This window comes from Hyaena hyaena, unplaced genomic scaffold (genome assembly GCF_003009895.1).
Source record: "Hyaena hyaena isolate Hyena2069 unplaced genomic scaffold, ASM300989v1 scaffold_19, whole genome shotgun sequence".
NCBI lineage: Eukaryota > Metazoa > Chordata > Mammalia > Carnivora > Hyaenidae > Hyaena > Hyaena hyaena.
Window position 1 is genome coordinate 1,293,912 of NW_024080651.1, and position 25,185 is coordinate 1,319,096.

The following is a 25,185-nucleotide window of genomic DNA, read 5'->3' on the forward strand; positions in this document are numbered from 1 at the left end:
GGTCATGATCTCACGGTTCTCAGGATTCCTGAATTCGAGTCCCACACTCGGCTCTGTACTGCCGGTGCGCAGCCTGCTTGGGATTTTTCTCTCTCCCTCTCTCTGCCCCTCCCCCACTTGTGCGCACGTGCTCTCTCTCTTAAAATAAACAAACTAAAAAGAAAAAGAGCCCATCAAAACTTGGGAGCAAGGAGATGCAGACAGAAGATCAGGACGGTGGGGGCGCCTGGGCGGCTCAGCTGGGTTAAGCGCCCACTTTGGCTTGGGTCCTGATCTCGCAGTTCCTGATTTGGAGCCCCATGTCGGGCTCTGTGCAGAGCCTGGCCTGCTTGGGATTCTCGATCTCTCCCCTCTCTCTGCCTTCCTGACACTCACACTTCCTCTCTCAAAATAAATAAATAAACTTAAAAACAAACAAACACGAAAAGAAAATCAGGACGGCGGCAGAAAGGGAGAGGATGGACGTACGGAGCTGTCAGCGAACGGCAAGACCAGAGCCACAAGAAACCGCGCAACGGAGGCTGAGAGAGCAGAAACGCCAAATGCCTGGCTTACGCAGAGAAAAGTGTCCCGACATGAACGCTCTGCTCGTGAAAGGCCGCCACACCGAGGCAGCGGCATCCTCGCCGAACGGGAAGGTGCTGGGCGCTCACCTGAGAGGGATAGAAGTAACAGATGCCAGCTCTTGTCGGATCTCCTTCCTCCTTCACCTTTGAACCATCATAAAGGAAAAAATAATTCCACCTGGCAAGAGAACAGAGTGGAGCCATGTTCCCTTTCATCTGGTGATCCAAGGCGTTTTTGAACTCAGCTTCCTATTTCCCAGCGCGGGCAGAGCTCATGACTCAGGATCTGCACAGCCTTCTGGTGGCCCCGGAGGAGGGAAGAATCCAGGGGCTACACGCAGATAATAAACACCACTTCGAAAGTGCTGTGGAGGCAGGCTAAAAATAAGTCTCTACCCCGTCATCAGACCCAAGTGGAGCTGGAGGGAGACACAGCGCCCGGCGGCATCTCTGGTTGGAGACGCTGACCCTTAACCATGCCACCACAGGGTCGGGTACACTGTCACTGAAGGCTCTGATAGCCAAATTAGCTGGGGATGCCTCAGCCGCTCGCCTCGCCACTGCCAGGCACCGCCATCCCAGGAAATGTCCCTCTGACCAGAAAGCCATGCATTCGTTTCACAAACAATGCGGGCGACAGTGTGCTCATCCCTTTGCCAACTTGGGCCGTGGCACTAAAAGGGAGACGGTAAACATGTCACTTGAGCGCAGGATGGTGAGTCTGTAAGAGGAAAAATGGGGCTTATGAGAGCTCACAGAGGAGCCCCGAGCCCCCTCTGCCCTGACAGGGCATTAAGTACAACTCCAACACCACCCGTCCCCAAACTTCTGATTTCCTTCCAGAACCCTCTGTTCTTTGCTATGGGCTCTCCTCTGCAGTGTGACTGTAATGACCTCTTTAACACCACAAAGCAGACCCCCCAAAGGCTGGACCTGGGTTTCAGCTCTCCGACAGCACGCCCAGTAGGCTAGAGCATCAGGAGGAGCCGTGACCACTCTCCTGTCACCTGCGCTCTTCTCCCTGGATCTGCACCCTCCCCCTACCACCCTCCGTGGCTCCCAGCTTCTCTTCCTGATGATAAGCGGAACTCTTGCTTGTAGCACAGTCTGCTCTCCCGAGTTGTAGGACCAGATGTGCACTGCCTGCAGGGCAAGCCCAGATCAAACAGCCTCAAAAATGTGTCAAACTCAATTCAGAAATCCCTCTGCCGGGCCCCACTCACCCTCTGGGGGGGAGCCCCCTCGCTCTCTCTGGCACACAAAAGACAGCCTGGGGGTCGTTCTGAATGGCTGCGTCTCCGTGCCTTGCATACACATAACTGGTCCCTGGATCCTGCTCCTGTTGAAACCCTGCCTCTCGCTGGCATTGCCCAGGGAAACGTTTCCTGAGCCAAATTAGGAGAGAGGCTTAGCCTGCGTGGGGCCGAGAAAGGCATGGAGTTTCAGGCAGATGTTGTGCAACGGCCTTCAAGAGGCAGGTGGGCCAGACCTCTTCTCGTGGCGTAATTCTGCACTGCAACCATTTCTTATCACTCGCAAACATAAGATCACAAACACCCAGGTTCTCCCAGAAGCCGACTGTGTGACCCGGCCGCGGCCCGCCTTTCTGCAGCCCGCCAGCGCTGCTCCACTCACTCCAACCCTGCAAGGTCTGAGCTCTGGACAGAGGCGGCTGCCATGCTGGCTTGGGCTGCTCTGGGAAAAATGCCTTCTTCCCCACCCCCCCCACCCCCATCCTGCCCTTAGTGAGATCAAGACGGTCTGGTAGGCGATTTGCAGCTCATCCACGGCATCAGTCCAATACCCTGGGAAATAAGCCACGCAGACCTTGCTACTCACCAGGAGGCTGACGTTGGCTCCGTCGAGGTAGAAGTGGCCATTTACTTGCTGGTCACCCTCATCCTATTTACTTGGGTTCTCTCGTCCAGTATCGCCTCTTGCCCCCCTGCAGCGGCTGCTCCTCAGCGCGCCTGACCCGGAACGTCCAGACGTGACAGACTTAAGAGTTATCAGCCCCCACCATCACCTGCTTGGTTTTCATCCAGCATGAAAGTGCTACTTCCTTTCCCGCAGGCCCTTTGGTGCTGCAAATCCCTCCAAGCCTCTTCGAGCCCTGGGAGAGAATGTAATAAGGCAAGAGGAAATCTACCAGAAAAGAGAAATCCACTAAGCTGGTTTCATGAGGATCAGTGCTCTGGCTCCCTGCAGAAGGGACTTTTCAAAGAGCTCCTGGCCAGGAAAGCCCAACGGGGGAGATGCATGCCGAAGGCAGTGTTCTAGAGCGATCGCTAGCTCAACTGATTCAAAGCCGTTTGGAAGATGCTTTTAAACGTTGTGAGGCTTCCTGTCCAAACATCAGTGCCTTGGTCCTAAAATAAACACAAGGAATAGATTATTTCAGAACCCCATGAGACGGCATGTGACCCAGCAGGGCTAGGCAAACGGTATACTTCACAGAGTCTTCTCGAAAGTTGAAAATTGTGTTTCAGATCAAAAAAAGAGAGGGAGGGGGCAGGACTTTAAGTGCCTCAGTTCTTTTGGGCAGTTCTGCCCAAAAGTGCCTCACAGAAGATAAAATTAAATAACTAGTGTGAAAAAGCCCTGCATGGCAAGGACAGCTAACCAAATAAGGCAGCTGGTGCAGTAATCACGGAACTCAAATGAAGGAACTGTCACCCTGACAGCTCAAAAGTAATCCGGACGTGAGTTCCAGAGCTGGGCAAGTTTTTCAAAACAAAACAGGGAGTTTCACAAGTGGCTTTCGACCTCCAAGAGAACAGGCCACACACAGAGCACCACATTTCTGGGTCAGAAGGGACGCTGGCATCATTTACTCCAATACTTCTCTCTCGTACTCTGTTCAAAACTCGCCTGGTCTCTGGCGGGCTCCCTCCGGGGACACAGGCAGCTCACACTGCTAACTTCATCCTTCCACCAAACTAAAACTGGACTCCCAGGAACCTCCCAACGCTGGTCTGGATAACACACCAGGAAAACAAAACAGGGTGTAATTCTTCCACAAGATAACTCCGGGGTCCCTTCGGAACCATATTTCTGTTGTCACTTTGTCCAAGCGTGATGGCCCAGCCACAGGGTTTCAAGTGCTTGCTCACCATCCGTCATTCTCCTGGGGATATAGATTTCCTACTCTTTGAGGCCCGTGAAATCTCTGTCTTTTCTCAGCTTTAGATAAGGGCACCACAGGGCCATACTCATGGTGTTCTCTGGGGCATGTAAGCTCTTGGAGTCAAGGACAGCAGCCTGAAACCCCCATCCCTCGTTCCCGTAGGACCCGGCCCCACACTGCCAAGGTCTACCCTCTTATCTCTAAAAGGTCCAGAAGAGGCCGGTACTGTCCCTGGGGCAGGGCAGGTGTTGGCATGTGACCAGAGAAGGGCTCCAGCAGTCTGAGAAGTTGCAGTAACCACAGGGGAGAGCCACGAAGGGGAGGCAGGAAGGTGGCAGTGTAGGAAGTGGCCTCGGTGAGTCAGAGGGCCAGGAAAAGGGGCGCTAAGAACTGCGATCGGGAACGGGCTAGGGCCACTGGGAGGTGTCTGGCCTCAGCTCCGGGGGGCCGGGATTCTGTGGGCAAAGGCGCGGTGGGCGGGGGTGGGGGTGGGGGTGGGGGTGAATCGCGGCCGACTGGCGCGCGGAGGGGCCGCAGAGAGGCGCTCTCGGCCGGGGTCCCGCCCCTCGGTGTCCCTGCGCCGCCCACCCCCCGGCGTAGCCAAGCAGCCCGGGGTTTCAGGGCTCCGGCCCCGCAGGGTGGGCGGCGATGGGACGCCAGCGACTCCCGCCCGGTACCTACGCGCGCGGCGGGAAGGCCCCAGGATGACGCGCCGCCAGCGCCTACCGCCCCCTACAATTCCCGGCGAGCTGGCGCACGGGGATGGCGTCAAGCGGCGCGCGCCGCTGACGTCAGAGGGGCCATGGCGGCGGCGGTGGAGCCCTGGCAGGCTGCGGGTGCACGCAGGAAAAGGCGCTCTGCGGCGCGGCGTCCCCGAGGCGGGGAGGCAGCGGCGGGGCGTCTGGAGGCCGAGCCGGAGGCTGACGGCAGAGTCGTGCTTCGTCGAATCCGAGAAGCCGAGTGAGTGCGGGGTTGGCCCTGGGACCGAGTCTCCGCACCTGGGAGGACCGCTCTGAGCCTCAGTCTCGCCGTCTGTAAAGTGGGCATATCTGCAAACCCTTAGGGGTGTTGTGAGGATTTAACGGGGGCGAGGAGCTTATTACAGACTGACTCGGAGTCAAGGTTGTCATTCCTCTTACTGCACTTCTAGCTGCGTGACCTTCGGCAAGTTAAATAATCTCTGGGCCTCAGTTTTCTCGTCTGAGAAATGGACCTGAAAATAGTACCTGTTAGCCTTGTTTTGAGGATTCAGTGAATTAGTAAATGTAAACCACGGTGCCTGGAGCGGGGTAAGCGCAGAAGCAGTGTTTGGTATTAGTGTTATACCAGTGTTGGTCATTGTGATTGCTGACGCTGGGGAAGCAACACGAAGGTGATTGACATCTTCATGATGATCATCGTGAGTTAATTGAGGAGCTGCTGTGTGCCTGCCACTGGCTTATGCATTCTTCACACTTTATCAACTTGAACATCTCCAACAGCTAGGATCCTGGAAAGGGCTCAGAGTCTTAGAGACGCCGCTAATGTATGGAACCAGATTTCAGACCCGTAGCTTTGCAGTTTCAAAACTCTCCATTATTCGGGCTTATCCCAAACCCTCATGCCTCCATGCTTTACTGTGTATCTTAAAGTTTGGAACACTACCTACCGTGGGGCGCCTGGGTGGCCCAGTCCATTAAGCCTCTGACTTCAGCTCAGGTCGTGATCTCGCAGTTGGTGAGTTTGAGCCCCGCATCAGGCTCTGTGCTGACAGCAGCCTAGAGCCTGCTTCAGATGCTGTGTCTCGTTCTCTCTGTCCCTCTCCCCTGCTTGTGCTCTGTCTCTCTGTCTCTCAAAAATAAACACGTGTTTAAAAAAAATTTTTTAAAAAAGAACAGTACCTAACAAAGAGGATGCACTTTAATAAATGTCACCTATTTTTGTTCATTATTGTTACTAGCGTTATTTATTTGCAGTCCTTACGGGCCCCATAAATAACAGCTTTTGTTAGTGCTTCAGATCAACAGCTAGGAGAAATTCGACTGATTTTATGTGCTCCCGTCCCCCAGAATTAAGGTCAAGAGACAGCGAAAGTGAGGACTCAGGGATTACCACTGCTGAGAAAGGAGTTGGCTGACCAGTTGACTGAGGCTGAGTAAAGAAACAGTAGTGACTTTTTCTAGAATCTCAGAAGACGCAGATGAGAAGGAGTGTGCCCAGGGACTTGGAAAACCCTTAAGGCACTTTTCCCTACACCTTGCGTTGTTACTCCTCCTTGACTTCTCCATACACCGCCCCCCCCCGCCCCCGCCAGAGCTCCGTGTTCCTTCTTGTACCCATAAATGTGGTGCGGACCCCACTGCTCTGAGTAGAGAGAGCCCAGCACTCTACATGCTGTTCTCTGCACGCGCTCACCAGTTTATGAAGCACCCCCAGTACATCAGAGCTCTCCTTTGCCCTCAGTGAGGAACAGGAGGGTAGCCCCGGGGCAGATTTTTCAATTCTGTGCACTAAACGCTGGTGGGTGGCTTGTCTATTCAAATCCAAGTTTGTTTTGTTTAAAATTTTTCTTCCTTCAGGGGCGCCTGGGTGGCTTAGTCGGTTAAGCGTCCAACTTTCGCTTAGGTCATGATCTCGCGGTTCGTGGGTTTGGGCCGCGCGTCGGGCTCTGTGCTGACTGCCAGCTCAGAGCCTAGAGCCTGTTTCAGTCTGTGATTCCCTCTTTCTCTGACCCTCCCCTGCTCACGCTGTCTCTCTCTCTCTCCTAGAAATAAATAAAACATTAAAAATTTAAAAAAAAAATAAAATTTTTCTTCCTTCCTTTTTTTTTTTTTAAGTGTTTGTTTATTTTTGAGACAGAGAGAGACAGAGTGTGAGCAGGGGAGGGGCAGAGAGAGAGGGAGACACAGAATCTGAAGCAGGGTCCAGGCTCCGAGCTGTCAGCACAGAGTCCAACACGGAGCTCGAACTCACAAACCGTGAGGTCATGACCTGAGCCGAAGTCGGACACTTACCCGACTGAGCCACCCAGGCGCCCCCCAAGGTTTTTTCCTTATGAGAACTTTCAAGATCTACTCTCTTAGCAACTTCCAGGTGTTAGTACCTATAGGCGCCATGCCGTACGTTACATTCCCAGTACTTACTTATTTTATCCCTATAAGCTTGTACCTTTTGACCCCCTTTACCCATTTCACACCCATCCTCCCCTCCACAACCACCAGTCTGTTCTCTATCTAGGAGCAAGTTTTCTTTGTTTTTCAGATTCCATGTAAAAGTGATGTCATATAGTATTTGTCTGACTTATTTCACTAAACATAATGCTCTCAGGGTGCATCCGTGTTTTTGCAGATGGCAAGGTTTCATTCCTTATTATGGGTGAATAGTGTTTCATTTTATACAGATACACCACATCTTTACCAAATCATCTCTCTGTGAACGGTTTTCAGAGACGGTTTTCACATCTGAGCTATCGAAAATGATGCTGCACTGAACAAGGGGCTTCGTATGTCTTTTCATGTAGGTGTTTTTGTTTTCTTTCGGTAAATAGCCAGAAGGGAAATTGCTGGGTTGTAAGGTGCTTCTGATTTTGATTGTTTGAATAACCTCCGCGCTGTTTTCCACAGCGGCTGCACCAACTTACGTTCCCACCAGCAGTGCACCAGGGTTTGGTTTTCTCCACCTTCTCGCCAAAGTTTGTTATTTCTCTTTCTGACACCGCCCTTCTCACCGGCGTGAGATGATATCTCACTGTTCTGATTTGCACTTCTCTGATGATTAATGATGTTGAGCGTCTTTTCACGTACCTGTTGTCTCTCGCTATGTCTTCTCTGGATAAATGTCTATTCGGATAATCTTTCCACTTCTTAATCCCCTTGTTTGGTGGTTTTGGTCCTCATTTGTAGGAGTTCTTTACATATTTTGGGTGTTAACCTTTTATCAGGTATGTGATGTGCACATCTTTGTCCCAGGCAGTAGGTTGCCTGTTTATTTTGTGGGGCGGTTTTCTTTGCTGGGCAGAACCTTTTTAGTTCCGTGCGGTTTTGCCTCTTTTATTTTTGCTTTTGGAGCCAGATCCAAAAAATACCGCCGCCAGGGCTTAGGCCAAGCGGCTTCTCGCCTGTGTTTTCTGCTAAGAGTTTTATGGCTTCAGGTCTTCCATTCGCGCCTTTAATCCATTCCGAGTTCATTTTTGCATCCGTCCTAAAAGAGTGGCGCGGTTTCATTGTTTTGCATGTGGCTGGACGTTTTCCCATCACCACTTGGGAAGGAAAGTGTCCTTCTCCCTTGTGCGTTGGCTGCTTTGTCATAGGTACTGGATCATAGACGCATGTGTTTATTTCTGGGCTCTCTCTTCTGTTCCGTCGCTTGATCTGTGTGTCGGCTTTTATGCCGGGATGCCAACAGTCCTTCTCGCTTTGTGGTAGAGTTTGAAACCAGGGAGCACGATGCCCCCGGCTTTGTTCTTTCCCAAGACTGCTTTGGCTGTCCCGGGGCTTTTGTGATCTGTCTCGGAGAAAGGTCCATGCGCCCTAGAGAGGAATGTATTCCGTGTACTGCTTTTGGATGGAGAGCTCTGAGTGTATCTGTTACGTCCATCTGGTCTAACATGTTGTCTGAGGCTGATGTTTCCTTATTGATCTTCTGTCTGGGTGGTCTGTCCAGTGATGTAAGTGAGGTGTGAACATCCACTATTGTTTCTGTACCACTGTCTACTTCTCCTCTAAGGTCTGCTCATGTTTGCTCTACGTGTTCAGTTGCTTCTAAAACTGGGTGCATAAATATTTACAGATGTTGTCTTCTCTTGTTACATTGATTCCTTTATCAAGTAATGTTCTTCTTTGGCTCTTATTACAGTGTTTGGGTTGGTTTTTCTTCATCCTCCATCAGACTGAGAATCAGATCATTGGTTAGCTGTGCAGCCTTGAACAAAGCACACTCCTTCTCGAAGTCTGTTTTTTTCTCTATAAAATAGAAACAACAAATTCTTCTCCCAGGACCTTACCATGGCTCAACCAAGAGAGTGTGTATAAAAGAGCTTTGTGAACTAGGAGATGCTGTCCAGCTATGAAAAGGGGTGATGCTCGTGATGATTATGCAACAACCAGATGTTCAGGATAAGACTTTAAAAACATTTTTTTAATGTTTATTTCTTTTTTGAGAGAGAGACTGAGTGCGAGCACAAGCGAGGGAAGGGCAGAGAGAGAGGGAGACACAGAATCCGAAGCAGGCTCCAGGCTGTGAGCTGTCAACACAGAGCCCGACGCGGGGCTTGAACCCACGACCCGTGAGATCATGACCTGAGCCAAAGTTTGACCCTCAACCGACTGAGCCACCCAGGTGCCCCAAGATTTTTTTTAACGGTACTTATTGAGGACTTACTGTCTTGGCTACTATTCTAAGTGTTCTCTATCTCATTTAATTCTAACAACTATATTTAAAATTAAAAAAAATAATAAAAACTATTCTGTAGGTAAATATTTGTACCATCGTCAGAGTTGAGGAAACAGGTACAGAAGAGGTTAAGTAACTTGCCCAGTGTCATAGTAGATATCAGAACCAGATACAGACCTAAGTGTGTGACTCTGAAGTCGGTGTTCTTTTTTTTAAGTTGGCCAAATATACATAGCCCTTAAAATACCATAGATGAAATTAAGTTTTTAAACATTTACTTACCTATTTTGAGACAGAGGGTGCCAGTGGGGGAGGGGCAGAGAGAGCGAGGGGAGGGAAAGAGAATCCCAAGTGGGCTCCACGTTCAGCACAGAGCCTGACAGGGGCGTCAGTCCCATGAACCGTGAGATATGACCTGAGCCGAAAGCAAATCTAGACGCTTAACCGACTCAGCCACCCCGGTGCCCCTATTTTACATTTTTTTGAGAAGTTCCTTACAGTTTTCCATAGTTGGCTGCACCAAGTTACATTCCTTCCAACGGCGAACGAGGGTTTTCCTTTTCTCCACGTCTTCACCAGCACTTGTTCTTGCTTGTCTTTTTGATAACAGCCATTCTTGACAAATGTGATGTGGTATCTTACTGTGGGTTCGATGTGCATTTCCCTTGTGATTCATGATGGTGAGCATCTTTTCATGTACCTGTTGACCATCTATATGTCTTCTTTGGAAAAATGAAGACATTTTTCCTAATTAGATCGCTTGGGTTTTCTTGCTCTTGAGTTGTAGGAATGCTTTATATTTTGGATGTTAATCCCTCATCAGATACATGATTTGCAAATGTTTTCCCATGCGGTGGGGTTGCCTTTTTATTTTGTGGATGGTTTCCTTTGCTGTGCAGAAACTTTTTAGTTTGATGTAGTCCAATATGTTTATTTTTGCTTTTGTTTTTACTTTTGGTATTGGATTTTAAAAATCACTACCAAGACCTATGTCAAACAGCTTTTCCCCCATGTTTTCTATGAGGAATTTGATCGTTTCTGGTCTTACGTTCAAGTCTTTAATCCATTTTGGGTTCATTTCTGTGTACGGTATAAGATAGTGGTTTCATTCTTTTACAAATGGCTGTCCAGTTTTCCCAACACTGTTTATTAAAGAAGGCTCTTCTTTCCCCCTTGTATATTCTTGGCTCCGTTGTCATAAGGCACTTGACTGTATATTTTTGGGTTTATTTCTGGGCTTTCTCTTCTGCTCCATTGATCTGTGTGTCTGTTTTAATGCCAATACTATGTTGTTTTGATGACTATAACTTTGTAGTAGAAATCTGAAATCGGGGTGTGATGCCTTTAGCTTTGTTCTCCTTTCTCAAGATTGCTCTGGCTTTCCAGAGCCTTCTGTGACTCCATACAAATTTTGGGATCTTTTGTTCTGTTTCTGTGAAAACTGCAGTTAGAATGTTGATAGGAATTGCATTGAATCTGTAGACAGCTTTGGGTAGCACAGACATTTTAACACTATTCTTCCAGTCCATGAGGATGGACTGTCTTTCCATTTTCCTGTGTTGTCTTCAGTTTCTTTCCTTAATGTCTTACAGTTTTCAATATACTGGCTTTCACCTCCTTGGTTAAGTTTATTCCTAGGTATTTTATTCTTTTCAATGCAATTTCAAATGGGATCATCTTCTTAATTTCTTTTTCTGGTAGTTCGTTATTAGTGTATAGAAATGGAACAGATTTTTGTGTATTGATATTGTGTCCTGCAATTTTACTGAATTCATTTATTTGAACAGTTTTTGGGGGGAGTCTTTAAGGTTTTCCATACATGTCATCTGCAAATGGTGACAGTTTTACTTCTTTCTTTTCTTGTTTAGATGCCTTGCATTTATTTTTCTTGCATAATTGCTCTGGTGGGGACTTGCAAGTTTATCTTGAATGAAAGTAGTGAGAGTGGGCGTCTTTGTCTTATTCCTGATCTTAGAGGAAATAGTAACAGCGGAAACTTCACCACTGAATGTGATGTTATCTGTGGGCTTGTCCTCTGTGGCCTTTATTGTGTTGAGGTACATTCCCTCGATAACCCACTTTGTTGAGAATTTTTATTGTAAGTGGATATTAAATTTTGTCAGATGCTTTCTCTGCATTTCTCAAGGTGATCATACGCTTTTTATTCTTCATTTTGTTAACGTGATGAATCGCGTTCATTGATTTGGCTCCGTGAACCATCCCTGCGTCCCTGGAGTAAACCCCACGTGATCATAGTGTGTGATTCTTTTAGCATATTGGTGCATTGGGTTTGCTAGTATTTTGTTGAGCGCGTCTGCATCCAAGCTCATCAAAGACACTGGCCTGTAATTTTCTTGTCTTGTAGTGTCCTGGGCTGGTTTTGGCATCAGGGTAATGCTGGCCCCAGAAAATGAGTTTGGAAGTGTTCCCTCTTCTGTTTTTGGGAAAAGCTTGGGAAGGATTGGTATTCATCCTCTGAATGGTAGAGTTTGCCATTAAAAAAAATTTTTTTTAATGTGTACTTTTGAGAGAGAGATAGAGCACGAGCAGGGGAGGGACAGGAACAGGGAGAGAGGGAGACCTCTGAAGCAGGCTCCAGGCTCTGAGCTGTCAGCACAGAGCCCGATGCGGGGCTTGAACCTATGAGTGGTGAGATCATGACCTGAGCCCAGGTCAGACGCTTAACCGACTGAGCCAGCCAGGCACCCCTAGACTTCACCATTGAAGCCATCTGGTTCTGGCCTTTTGTTTTTTGGGAAGTCTGAAATGGCTGACTCTTTTGGGTTGTCCAAATAGTTGCGATGTATTCTCACAGTAGTCCCTTTGATCTTTTGATCTTTTGGTTTTTTGTGGTGTCAGCTATACTATCTCCTCTGTCATTTCTGATTTTGAGTCCTCTCTCTCTCTCTCTCTCTCTCTCTCTTTTTCCCTCTCCTTCTCCCTCTCCCTCCCTCCCTCCTTCCCTCTCCTTGGTGTCTAGCTTAAAGGTTTCTCAATTTTGTTACTCTTTCAAAACATCTGTTCTTTTGTTGATCTTTTTTTCTTGTCTTTTTTTTTTAACCTATTTCATTTAGTTTTGTTCTGATCTTTGTTATTTCCTTCCTTCTACTAACTTTGGGCTTCATTTGTTCTTTTCTAGTTTGGGAGGTGTAACATTTGGTTATTTATTTGAGACTTTTCTTGGTTTTTGCGGTAGACCTGTACTGCTATAAACTTCCCACTTAGAACCATTTTTGCTGGATCCCAAAAATGTTGGTATGCCTGCATGTTGAATTCAATTTTGTCTGATATAAGTATAGCTCTCCCAGCTCCCTTTTGGTTTCCACTTTCCCAGAACATCTTTTCTGTCTCCTCATTTTCAGTCTGTGTTGTTCTTATGTCCAAAGTGTGTCTTTTCTGGGCAGCACATGGATGGGTTTGTGTTTCCAGTCACTGTATATCTTTTGATTGGACAAATTCATCAATTCGTTTTAAATCCCTGTTGACTGTGTTCTGCTCTGGATTTGCACAAGCCGGCTGACTTGAATAAAGAAAGCCTAGACACTGGTTTTGTCTCTCCTCTCACTGTCACCTTGGAATTACTTGTGATAGCAAAGACTGTTTATTAAGCACCTGCTGAATGCAAGGCACTGCACTGTGTATTGACTCATTCGCTCCCTTTGATCACCCTGCTTGACAGGTATGATTCTTTTCCCTATCTTAGAGGTGAGGAAACTGAGACTCAGAGCCCTCAAATCTGTGGACCTTCAACTGTTTACGGAGCTCTGCATCCGTGCCAGCCGGTGGTGTGGACTGAGGGCACAGAACAGACCCAGACCTGTCCCTGGGAACTGGGACATCCGCCAGCAACCCCGGGGACGCCGGCAGCACTGATCTCGGGGCGCCGGCAGCACTGGTCTGGCTCTGGACGTGTCCACTGTGAATCCTGCCTCAGCCACTGCGGGGCGCTGTGTCTGGGGCACTCCATCCCCTTCCCCGCATCCAGCTCACGGTCAGGAGGAGGGCCACCGGTGGGGCATCCTGGAAACGGTTGGGAGATGACCATGCCTTGTTTTCTTAACAGGGAGGACCTGCTTCTGTCTGATTTCTGGAGTCTGGCACTAGGTGGGTACTGCCTGGCCAAGGCTGGGAGTGGTAGGTGTGGGGGGAGGGCCTGACTGTGGGCGAAGGAAGGAAGCTAGGCCTCATTTGATGACATTTTCCTCACAGAGCAGTGTACATTCTGGGTTCTGATTCTGACTTCCTGCCGACAGCCGTGTGCCTTGGCACTTAGGTCTGACCCTCAGTTTGTCTTTGAAAGGGAGGTAACAATGTACACATCCTGTGGCGTAATTTTGAGGATTAAAGGAGGCTATTTGGTTCAGTCCTGGGAACAGTGCTTGCCTGTGCATGGGAGGAAGTGCATGTCATCTGTCACTGTCACTGTTGAAATTTACACTCAGGGAGTTCTTTTCCCTGACTTTGCAATGTAGACTTGTTTTCCCCCATGCAGTGTAAGCTCTTGCTGAACAGAAGCTATGGGAACGTAAATATTAACGTGAGGAGTCAACGCACAGCAGTATGATTTTTATTGAGGGAACTTTGGTTATTTTTTCCTTTTTTTTTTTTTTTTTTTTTTTTAGTCATTATACATAACTGCAATGAACACCTTTATGCATAAAGCTTTTTACCAAATTTAGGGTGATTCTCTTCGGAAATGTTCCCAGAAGTGGAATTGTTCGAAAAGGCAGGGACTGATTTGATATCCGTTGTCAAGTTTTTTCCAGAAAGCTTTTACCACTACTTTTACCAGCAAGGACTGAAAGAGCCAGTTTTTCACGTGCCCTTTCCCAGCCAGGGGTCTCACTTACAGATCTCTTTGCTAATAAGTGAAAAGCGCTGTCTTATTGTGGGAACGTATGGCCTTTTGTTTTTTTGTGTACAGATTTGTTCAAATAAGTTCAGTGTCAATAAAGGAGAGACAAGAAAATCCACTGCTGTACGAGATTTAGGCAGAGTATTTTTCTTTAGACTCCAAAAGCCCCAGTCTACCTCTTATTCTTCCATCTTTTTACACATTACATATTCCCATTCCCAGCCTTCTGGGGTGTGATTTTGAGAGCTCTGCTCCTCTGTTCTTTGTTACCATCAAAAAAGTGGGTGCTTCAGAGCAGCCTGCATTTACCAGATACCTCCTACTAAGGTAGGAGTTCACAGGAGAGTTTTAGGTGGAAACTGTGTCCAGAGACGAAACCTAGATTTTGCCGTGGGCATCCGTGGGGCCGCGGGCATCATCTGCAGGGCCGCGGGCATCCGCGGGGCTGCAGGCCGGGGCACCCAGGACCGCGACAGCCTGTCCGTGTGGGCGGGCGTGGCCGCAGTCCCAGGCACGGTTGGGAGCGAGGCCCCGCAGCCTTGTCTCCGAGCAGCTGAGGCCTTTGCTGACCGAGCTTTCCTCCCTGGGTGCGCGCCTGCGTGGAGCGTGCCCTCTGACTGGGCCCGGGGGCTGCCCTTTCAGAAACCATCAACGGCTGTCTTACACAACATCTGGCACAACTGGAGGCCCCAGGGAGGGCTCTCTCGGAAGCCCTCGGAAACCTGCACCTCGACTCCTCGCCAGATGCGTCGGATGCAGCCCCGGGCTCCGTCCCAGGGGACACCCTGGTCCCGGGGTCCCGCCATTTGAAGTGTGTGTGTTACGGCCTTGGGAACTTTGCCACCTGCGTCATAGCCAGAAACCAGCTAGCGTTTTTGCTTCTCTTCCTGGAGAAGTGCCAGGTGAGGTCTCGGGCTCTTCCCTCCCGCCCCTCCGTTGGTCTCGCACACGGTGTGCACACGCGCCACTAGGTTGATGGGACTCATTCTCCCCTTCTGCAGATTCCCCGGAGGCACTGCTGGGTGTACGACCCTCTGTTTAGCCAGCTAGAGATTGCAGTTCTGGATGGCCTCGGCGTGACTGTCCTCAGTGAGAATGAGGTGAGGGGGTTGGGGGGGGCTGTGTACCTGGAACCCCAGGCCGTGCCGTGTGGACATGTTCCCAGACCTCAGTCATCCCTTCCCACCCCGCACTTGCCTTCCCAGTGCCTGGAAGGTGTGACCCATCAGGACCCATCACAGAAAAATGAATTGTACAAATGGCATGAACTGAAACCTGTTATATTTGCAAAATTCCTTTATTTTTTTAAGTTTGTATCTTTTGAGAGAGTGCAAGCGCGGAGTGCAAGCGCGGAGGGGCAGAGGGAGAGAGAGAGAACCAAACAGGCTCTGCACTGGGACTGCCGAGCCCATTGCGGGGCTCGAACCCACAGATTGTGGATCACGAGCCAAAAGCAAGAGGCAACCCTTAACTGACTCAGCCACCCAGGCGCCCCTTTTGCAAAATTCTTGTGAGAATTCTGAGTCCAGGAATTACCGGTAATTTAGTAAATTGGTATTTACTGTGGGATTAAATAATGAAGGGCTACAGGATCTCGGTGCCTCAAATGAGGGCCTTCTGGTTGGAATTTGCCGTCCTGGGCGAGAGGAGGGGAGGGGACAGAACATCTTTGACGCTGTAGCCGAGTCAGCCCGTAGCGTCTGGCCGAGTGGCGGGTAGATGCGCCCCGCATGCCCCAAACAGCTGGCGCATGACATTTCTGAGCCCTGGCAGACACTCCTCTCCCAACAGCGGGCAGCGTCTGGGCACGTGCTTCCGCAGGTGGTTTGGACGGTGTGATCGGGCGCGCGCGCGAAGGAACCGCAGTGAGGTCCCCGCCCCGCGCCTCGCCTGGACCTAAGAGCGCAGGGGCGGGCACGCGCGTGCCCGCAGGGGGGCTGACGCGCGCACGCGTGCCCGCAGGAGGGCAGGCGCTGCGTGGGCGGCGAGCCCACCGTGTTTTACATGCCGCACTGCGGGACGGCCCTGTACAACAACCTCCTGTGGAGCAACTGGTCGGCTGGCGCCCTCTCCAGGATGCTCGTCGTCGGGAACAGTTTCCGGGGCCTGGAGGAGAGGTGAGCCACGGTGGGGGCGCTGACTGCCCGTGGGGATGCGCTTGCCCGCGGAGGCTGACGGGCTTCGCCAGGGCACGGGCGCCCCGCGTGCGTCAGGCTGCAGAATGAGTTGCGGAGCCTTTCTGCCAGGGTTTCCTCCCCTCCCTTATGTCGGACGGGGTTTGAGGTGGGGGACCGCCCGATCTCTCCCGCAGCCCACACCTGTACCCCGGGGGGCCGCTGCATCTCCCTCGATGGCACGGGTGCTTGGGGGGCGTGCCCGTGTTCCTCGGCAGCGCACCTACCCCACCGTCCCCTCTTTAGAACGTCCACTACCTTTAAGCCGCTCAGGCTTCCTGCAACCTGCCTTTCTCAGCTCTCCTCCTCAGAATGGGTTTGCTTCTGTTTAATTTCCAGATTGCTGTCGAGGGTTCTGCACAAAAATTACCCCTACGTGGCCAAGGTATCTGAACAAAGGAGCCCGGACGGACCAGGGTGTGGGCATAGACCCCGTCTCCCTCAGGGACAATCCTGCCTTTACATGTGTGGGAGGGGCTCTGCGAGAGCAGTGGAGGCACCGCTCAGCGGGCTTTCTCTATAGTTCTGTCACAGAAAGCGATGGCCTGTCCTTCATTCTTGGTATCAAGCCCTACATACTCCCTACCCTAGGACCTTCCAGTTCATCACCCAGGATCACGTAAAATATCCTAGTCCTTTTTTTTTTTTTTAAAGGGAACATGGGGTAACAGGTTACCCCGAGGTGTGGGGCTTACCGGCTGTCCGTGTGTGCACCCTAATTTCCCCGCGCAGGTTTTACAAGGCCTGGAGGAGCGTGGGCTGCCGCAGACCCCACCGTATGCCGACATATTCAACGACATGTCTGTCCACTGGTTCCCGGCAGAGAAGCTGCTAAGACTCCCCCCGGACACGTGGGCATTCCGGGAAGAACCGGACTATGGGGACTGTGAGCACCTGGAAATCATCAGAAGCAGGACGAGCGGTCCCTCTGCTGCCAGCCCGACTGGGCCGTGACTCACTCTGTGCCGGCCGAGGCCCAGGAGGGCATGCAGAGCCCCGTTCTCTGCAGCAGGCAGGCCGCAGACTGCGGGGAGGGGTCCATCTGCTTCTCCCCTAGAGGAGGACGTGCTGTGCAAGGGCTCAGGGTACAGACGTGCCTCCCCAGCGTGATGCTTCACGTCCTTTCCTGGCAACCTGACCCATAGGGACATCCGGATGCGGAGTCACTACTCTCTCAGGGCTGTTTTCAAACACTGTTTATTCGTGCCCATGCCCAGCCCACCGCCCTCTACTTGGCCATGTCAATCAGGCTCTGCAGGGAGGTGGGCACCCAGGTCTTCTCACCCTGGACAAACACCACCCCCCGGTCGATGTAGATGACTATGCGGCCAAACGTGTAGAGCTGCTTCCCTTCGTGGCGCTTCCCAATGACCGGCATGAACACGATGTTGTGCTCCTCGGCTTTGGTCTCAATGAGGTCCTTAAAGTTCATGGGCACAGAGCTGGCGGCCACGCCGATGCCCCTCTGGGCCATGTTCTCCGCCTCCCGCCGCTCCTGCATGGCCTCGTACTGGAAGTCCTTCCTGCGCTCCGTGTGGGTGAGGTAGGCGATGTTCTCCCGCGCCCCGGGCTGCATGTAGGCACCTGGGGGGCACAGAGGAGAGGGGGTGAGGACGGGTGTGCCGGCGCACACGGAAACAGACTGGCCTGGCAGACCTGCTTGTGACTCCGTGAAGGGTGGGGGCTCGGGGGCACAAAGCACCGATACAGGCGGCAAGCACCTTGAGGGAGCTCTGGCAGCTGTCCGCCGCCACAGAAACACCGGGATGATGTGTAATAACCGGGGAGATGAGCATGAAGCAGCACGTTAATCCTCCCCTGGACACCTGACCACACACAGCCTGTCCTAGTTCTGTTCCTAGAGAGTCCGTACAGGCCCAGCCCGGGAAGGATGCCGAATGCAACCAGGGAGCTGAAACAGATGCTGAAGGACAGCACGGTGCTGCCTGGTGCTGCCGGGCGTGGATGAGAACAGCTCTGGGAGGGGGCCTGGGGCCACAGTGGCTGAGGAAGAGTTTCTAGAGAATGTGAAAAGGGGATGGCCCATTGACGGACCTGGGTGAGAGCACAGAAGTACACCTACCTCGTTAGACAGAATATATGACCTATGAACTTGACTTTCGTGGAATAGACTCAAAGGATTAAAGCCTCAGGAAATATAAATTAGGTCCCAGCTGCCATGCTGGCTAACCCTGAACAAGCGCTCGGCCTTGAGGAGCTTATCTGGGAGGCAGGGTGGCCTTCGCGTAGAGATTTGAGCGCACCGTGACACAGGACTGACTCAGCTGGTCGGGAGCTGGGGATGGATATTAATTGGACAGGCACCAGCCCACAGCCAAGACAACAGAGACACGGCCTGCACGGTACGGCACGCACACCGTAGCTGACCCAGCCCCCAGCTTTCTAATAAAACCCGGAAGTGTGCAGTGTGACACGCAAGTGCGCAGTGTGAGTGTCTCACACAGAAACAGGCCAGGCGGGCTTAGCAGCTGCTGGGTGTCAGGCCGCGCTCTGACTGCAAGTAGAGGGCAAGCCGTTACGCGTGAGTAGCACACAGAGCTATTCACAGGCGTGCCAGACAGCATGAAGAGCCACAGGGCATTGATCACGAAGGTGGCCCCAGGAGGCCCCCTGAAGTGACTCCAGCCACAGTCCGACTCGGGCCGGGGCAGAAGCCCCTGCCCCCTCAGGGCTGGGAGGGCCAGACAGCGTGCTGGAGCGGGTGGCCCATGGGCACCTGAAAACTCTGGTTCTGTGTCATTTACGCATTCAGAAGCACAGCGCTCAGGGCCAGGATGCCCAAAACAGACTCCCCACTCACCAACGTTGGAGGACACCGCCCTGTTCATGATGTCAAGTGCTTCATTAAATTTGTCTTTGACGGATGGGTGCGCCAGCACTTGGTCTGAGAACATGGACTTCCAACCCAGGTACCACTTAGTGATCTCCTCGTAATTGGGGCTGTTACTGAGCCAAGAGCACAGCACCTGCCGAAGAGAGACAGATAGGAAACGTGCATCCATCAGGCAGCAAAACTGCCAAAGGGGCCTTCTGGTCTGTTCTGAGTGTGGTCCTGCAAGCTGGGGACACCTCTAGGGGCTGGGAGGGGCTGAACAGTCTGGCATTCAGAGTGTGGAATTGGGAGTTGGCCTGGCAACTCAGTGCCTTGACCGTGAGCTCCCTGAACTGCATCCTCCCGTCTAAACGAGAGGGATGTGCCCGTGCCTCCCCCAGAGTTTGGGTGTGAGGAGCAGAGGTAACACACAGGAAGTGTTTTGCCAGTGTTCAATAAAGGGAGGTTGCTGTTATTATTGCTTATCGTTGTCACACGTTGTAGCACTGGTACCTGACAGCTGTCCACGAATCGACCTCCTGGTCAGACCTTGGCAGAAAACCAGGGACCCTCCCTGCCACCATCCCACCCTTCAAAGGCCACAGCCGCGCAGGGTGTACCTGAAGCCACTTGGGGAAGAAATGCTTTTCAAGAAGGCCCACGAGGCTGGAGACGGAGATCATCCCTTCCCAGTCAATGACCCAGTAGAAAGCGTCCATGTGCTGCTGGTGGGGGTTAATGACTAATTCCCCGAGACACATGCCTGCAATAAAGGCCAGTCTTTAAGGCAGAGCCACAGACGCACAGAGCAGAACCTTCAGCGGACAGTGCCAGTCCCTAATCCATTTCTGTACATCAGCCCCAAGCCCTTGACACAGCAGCTCGTAAAAACCATTCTTCTCCATAACCCAGAAGTAACTAATAACGTATTTAAAATCAAATGCCACAAAAAATGTCAGAACGCCAATGTTTCTCATGTGACCAGAAGCCCAAACAAGCCCAATTAGGAAGCGGGAGGCGCGCAGAGTGGGATGTCCGCGGTGACGGAAGAACACTCGGCACATTCACACCCCACCTCTGGGCCCCGAGCGGCGCTGTGTGCCGAGCTTTGGCACGGGGCTCCAGGGGCGGGCCTCACGAGGCACAGAGCACGTTGCCGCCGGCCAGACACCAGGGCTGTGGGCCACTGGGCCTTGCGCACCTTCCCCACGTGCTTACCTAGCTTGGGCACAATGTTCTTGACCATGAACGCCTCCCAAGAGCCGGGGGTGAAGACATCTTTCCAGGGCTGCAGGATGAGCTTGGCTGAGGAGTCGCTGGGGTGCCACTTCTGCAGGGCGCTGGACAGCTTGCTGCGGATGGGCGAGTAGAGCGGCTCGAGGCGCGCCTGCATGAGGGGCAGCCACGGGTGCACCCATGAGTGGATGGGCACAGTGTCCGTCAGCGGGTTCCAGCTTTCCACCTGCGGAAGCAGTTCACGGGGTGCTGTGCGGTCCATGCCCGGAGGCCACGTGCTCTCCTGGCCTCGGCCCACAGGCCTCCGCTAGGCCAAAGACACCCATGAGACTGAGTGAGATCTTCTCAACGGCACCAGTTCTGTCTCACTAGACAAACCGAGCATGGGGGGACTGGACAGGCGCCCCAGTCCCTGCTGACGGCCGCCCCCATGGCTCCGGACCTACCTCCTTCTGCAGCTTGGGGAAGATGAGCTGGTCCAGTATGTTATCTAAGATCCACACGGGGATAATGTGCACCCAGCTGTCCAGAAAATCCACCATTGGGTCACAGTTCCGTGGCTGCCACTGGGTGACAATATTTCGAACAAATGGCATCCAGACTTCCCATATCAGCCTGCAGGAGAAGAGAAAGGGCAGGACAGCAGCACTGATGGGGTTTCGAAGTAGACACGGTCCGCCACCATCCACCCTCCAGAGTAAGGAAGCAGCAGCACTGGGTCCGAGCACAGCAAACCAGCCCAGCCCCCAGGCCTGTGCCCCTGGCGGAGCCCGCCTGCTTGGCAGGGATGCTGTGGCGTCACAAGGGTCCCTCTCTGGGACCGCGAGCCTCCCTGACTGGAGCTCTAGGAGCAGCTGATGACTCCCTTCTCGGGTCACAGCTTCAACGACCCTCCTCTTAGAGACTTCTGCTTCCAGCCCCTCCCATCCCCCAACTAGGTGCGCATCCTCTCTCTCCTGCATCGCGGGGCCGGTTTGCACCCTGGCTTTATTTGTCCACTTCCGTACCCCCGACATGCCTCTACCCCCTCTCTCCCCTCCCAGACTGAGCCGTCTGCCTCACTCCCAGAGGAAGGCCTCCGGGCACAGCACAACACTCAGACACTGGCAAGCACGGGGTGAGTGAGCGGATGCGCGGAGGCCAGTCCCCGCCCCCTCAGTGGAACTGCCTCCTGGGCCCTGTGCCAGTACCTGTGGAAGGCGTCTGCCGAGAGGTCCTGCCCGCCGTGAGACAAGAGCTGGTCGTTCTCGAGGAGGCTTTTCCACCTGGAGATGACCTCGGTGCCGTACGCGCAGTCCTGGGGAGAGACGCAGCCATCACCAGAGCACCCCCACCCTGCGCGGCCTCTCCGAGCCGGGCCCACCCTATCGGCCACTCACCTTGAGCGGGTCCCACTCCTTAAAGTAGTCCTTCATGAGCGGGTAGACGATGGCCACGGCCAGGTCCACGCGGTCGGACATGCGGTACTCCTCGTAGTATTTGTCCTGCAGGGTCTCGAAGACGCGGGCGCACTCCTCCAGGGTGAGGGGGTCGCTGCAGCCGGGCTGCATGCGCCGCTCGCACTCCTCCACCATCTCCAGCACCTTGCTGAGGTTGGCGATGACCCGCTGCTCGTGCTCCAGCACCTCCGACATCTTCTCCAGCTCGTGCGAGAGGCTCACCACCATGTCGCGCTCATACTGCAGCTGCCGGTCACTCTGGATGATCTCCTGCTCCGTGAGGTCGATGAGCAACTGCAGGTTGTGCTCCAGCTCGGGCAGCGCGAAGCCCGGCGCCTTGGCCTCTTTGCCGGGCTGCGGCGGCTGCTGGGACTGCGGCGGCAGCCCGTCATCGGGGACGCTGTGCTTGTGGCTGATCTGGCTGTAGCTGTAGTAGACCTTCTGCTCCCGGCCGGTCATGTCGATGACCTGGGGGAAGGCAGTAGGGGGGGCAAGTCAAGGCTCACCATGACACGTGCCCTGTGACCGTGCGCGTAAGGCCAGGCAGGGCACCAGTGCCCACGAGCCGGTTCCCCATGGTGGAGCCCCCGCCACAGGGAGAAGGTCGGGGACAGGACCACTCGAGCAACCCGCAGTTCACACCGGCTCCCTCCAGATGAGACGGGCAACGCTTCCTAGGAAAAGCCGTGAAACCGGAGCGCGGACTACTCAGTGGAAACGAACATCTACTGTCATGTAAGGCAGAGGCTGTACTGATGGAAGTGGGGAATAAGCCACCACATAGGATCAAAGTATCACATTCAGGCGAAAGTGAACAAATCAGGAGACTCTAGATGCTGGTGAGGATGTGGAGAAACGGGCACCCTCCTACACTGTTGGTGGGAATGCAAACTGGTGCAGCCCCTCTGGAACATAGTATGGAAGTTCCTCAAAAAATTAACAACAGAACTCCCCTATAACCCAGCAATAGCACTGCTAGGAATTTTCCCAAGGGATATAGGAGTATTGATGCATAGGAGCACATGTACCCCAATGTTCATAGCAGCACTCTCAACAATCGCCAAAACATGGAAAGAGCCTACGTGTCCATCAACGGACGAATGGATCAAGAAGATGTGGTTCATCTACACAATGGAATCCTACATGGCAATGAGAAAGAATAAAATCTGGCCATGTGTAGCAACATGGATGGAACTTGAGGGTGTTATGCTGAGCGAAATAAGTCAGGCAGAGAAGGACAGATGCCACATGTTTGCACATATTGGTGGATTAAGAGGAACTTAGTGAAGGACCATGGGGGAGGAGAAGGGGAAAAATAGTGGGGGAGAGGGAGGGAGGCAAACCATGAGAGACTCTTGAATGCTGAGAACAAACTTGAGGACTGATGGGAGTCGGGGGGAGGGGAAGGGGGGTGATGGGCATGGAGGAGGGCACTTGTGGGGATGAGCACCGGGTGTTATACGGAAACCAACTAGACAATAAACTATTTAAGAAAAAAAGATTAAATTCAAAAAGCAAAGTATCACATTCGGTATAAGAAAAATGCATATTTAGGCAGAGAAAGAGCTAGAAAGACGTGTATCAAGATGTTAAGACTGGGGGTGGCTGGGTGGTTCAGTTGGTTAAGCGGCCGACTTCGGCTCAGGTCATGATCTCACGATTCGTGAGTTTGAGCCCCGCATCGGGCTCTGTGCTGACAGCTCAGAGCCTGGAACCTATTTCAGATCCTGTATCTCCCTCTCTCTCTGACCCTCCCCTGCTCACACTGTCTCTATTTCTGTCTCCAAAACAAATAAAACGATAAAAAATTAAAAAAAAAAGATGTTAAGACTAGTCACCTATGGGAAGGAAGGAAAAGAATATTTCTGCCTCTATTTCCTAATTGTCTAGGAAGTGCCATACACTGCTCCGTGATAATAAAAAACTTGTGTTTTAACTTAAAAACAAGACAAAACATGAGAAAAGGTTATTGCACAAAAGCACCCTTAGGTGAGCATTCAAGAAAACAGGGGAACCTGGGGAACCTGCTGGAACACAGGGCCCGCCAGCACCTGAAGTAAGGCCAACCCAAGAACCACGAGCACTGGAACCGGCTGGAGAAAAGTAAACCCGGGGCTCCCACACCTGCCTCCACCCACGGGCCCCTGGTCTCAGGTGAGGACCGGCACGTTGGCGTTTCTCACCAGCCCTCCTGGCCGGCAGCAAGCGCACAGCACCTTGACACTGGAGAGCCCCACGTGGTGACCGTCTGTCCTACGCCAAACCGCACCCTCGTCCTCTGGCCACTCGGGGGAGTAACGGAAAGCCCAGGACCGGAGGCACGGGACAGCGTGCCTGGAATGGACTTACAGCCGCAAACACTCCAGTGCCAGAGGCCCCGAGGGCTGTCCTGTGTGAGCTGGCGCACCCTCTCCACTGTTCCAGAGCCTTAAACACCTTCCTTCCCACGTTCAACCTGGTGGTTTTACTACAAATCTATGCTTAGAAAACAAAGACGAGACTTTACACAAACTGGCCCGAACCAAGCAGGGAAAAGCTGACGGTCCAGGACAGGGCTAGACCAAGTAGCCTAGCATTTCACTGTCTGCAGTCACACACTCAATAAAGGTGACGTTCATGCTGAGGTTTCCATAACGGAAATGTTTTCAGTTCGTGGACTGCATGCTTCAGGAAGAAGGGGCCGGGTCCTGTACCACTGCTGCGTGACGCGGAGCGCCCAGCACGGGGCAGGACTGCGCTCGCGGGGCACACGCTACTGCCAGGAGAGAAAGAACAGAACAGAGCAGGCCCAGAAGACCCCCTGGGCCCAAGAGACCGATGGGTGATTGCCTAGACTGGGTGTGTTTCCCAGCATCCCTCCTGGATCAGGACAGGCCTCATACCTTGACCTGAGAAATCTCCTTCTGGGGGGCGGAGAGCTTCTTACTGATCCTGCCCTTGGCCTTCAGCTCTTCCACGGTCTTGTACGAGTACTTGGGCTTCTTCTTGCTTCCGCTGGGGTCTTTCCTCCACTGGCTCAGTTCCTTCTGAAACTCCTGAGGCAGAGGGAGGAGGTCACTCACAAGGCAGGCTTTCTACAGCAGGAGGGGCGGCTGAGGCCATTCACAGACCCCCACCAGGCGCGGCCTCGGGTTCTGTGCTGAGCGCCATGCCTGCGGGACACTGAAGCCCCTCGTAGAAACAGAAGATTCAGAAAGCAGGCGCTCCAGGCTGGACGGAGAGCGGAGAGACTCCGGCTCACAGCTGGCCCCCCGCCTCGCTGCAGACCAAAGCTGGCACCTACCAACGGCCTCTGGGGCTGGTGGTGTGGCCCACCCGGTATGTACACTTCCTCCCCTCCCTGCTCCGTGTGCTGCCGGCCCCCCCACAGCCTCCTCTACAACCTCTCCGCCACCGGGCTCACGACCGGCCCCAGGCCCACCGCCTTCCCCTGCCGGGCATCCACGGAAGTGTTTCCTCGCGGACAGGCCTTCCCTGAGCGCCCTACGTCACCTCCCACGATCCCCCGCCTCCCTTCCCACTCTGACGCTTCCCAGCACCTCCTGCCCTCACCGCCCACAGCGCGGTTGCCTGCTGACGGCGTCT

At 52.7% G+C, this 25,185-nt stretch overlaps 3 protein-coding genes across 6 annotated transcripts in view; 1 reads left to right on the forward strand and 2 right to left on the reverse strand.

The window, feature by feature from the left end:
* The window catches only part of HPS4 (HPS4 biogenesis of lysosomal organelles complex 3 subunit 2), a 26,886-nt gene extending 22,432 nt beyond the window's left edge, over positions 1–4,454 (reverse strand). For 2 of the 4 annotated variants that reach the window (XM_039225299.1, XM_039225315.1), the window contains exons 1-3: positions 4,375–4,454; positions 2,406–2,935; positions 654–744 (exon numbers count right to left, since the gene is read on the reverse strand). In XM_039225299.1, coding sequence (XP_039081230.1) covers positions 654–744; positions 2,406–2,446 — 132 coding nt within the window. In that variant the 5' untranslated portion in view covers positions 2,447–2,935; positions 4,375–4,454. The other 2 variants (XM_039225307.1, XM_039225303.1) reach the window with 2 other exon arrangements.
* On the forward strand, positions 3,781–17,353 carry SRRD (SRR1 domain containing). The gene is made up of 8 exons (XM_039225917.1): positions 3,781–3,799; positions 4,131–4,653; positions 13,127–13,167; positions 14,561–14,820; positions 14,920–15,018; positions 15,881–16,035; positions 16,432–16,477; positions 16,825–17,353. The coding sequence occupies exons 1-8, from the start codon at positions 3,781–3,783 to the stop codon at positions 17,044–17,046; spliced, it is 1,365 nt and encodes a 454-aa protein (XP_039081848.1). The 3' UTR covers positions 17,047–17,353.
* The window catches only part of TFIP11 (tuftelin interacting protein 11), a 15,223-nt gene continuing 7,310 nt past the window's right edge, over positions 17,273–25,185 (reverse strand). Inside the window, exons 6-13 of the mRNA XM_039225288.1 lie at positions 24,483–24,635; positions 21,541–22,068; positions 21,352–21,458; positions 20,608–20,776; positions 20,144–20,387; positions 19,546–19,688; positions 18,914–19,079; positions 17,273–17,676 (exon numbers count right to left, since the gene is read on the reverse strand). Of these exons, the coding sequence (XP_039081219.1) occupies positions 17,321–17,676; positions 18,914–19,079; positions 19,546–19,688; positions 20,144–20,387; positions 20,608–20,776; positions 21,352–21,458; positions 21,541–22,068; positions 24,483–24,635 (1,866 nt within the window). The 3' untranslated portion in view covers positions 17,273–17,320. The remainder of the gene's footprint in view (positions 17,677–18,913; positions 19,080–19,545; positions 19,689–20,143; positions 20,388–20,607; positions 20,777–21,351; positions 21,459–21,540; positions 22,069–24,482; positions 24,636–25,185) is intronic.

Excerpts from the sequence above, each read along its gene's own strand:
- SRRD (XM_039225917.1), top strand. Across the intron at positions 16,036-16,431 it reads TTCCGGGGCCTGGAGGAGAG|ATTGCTGTCGAGGGTTCTGC; the intron begins GTGAGCCACGGT and ends TTTAATTTCCAG. Across the intron at positions 16,478-16,824 it reads ATTACCCCTACGTGGCCAAG|GTTTTACAAGGCCTGGAGGA; the intron begins GTATCTGAACAA and ends TTCCCCGCGCAG.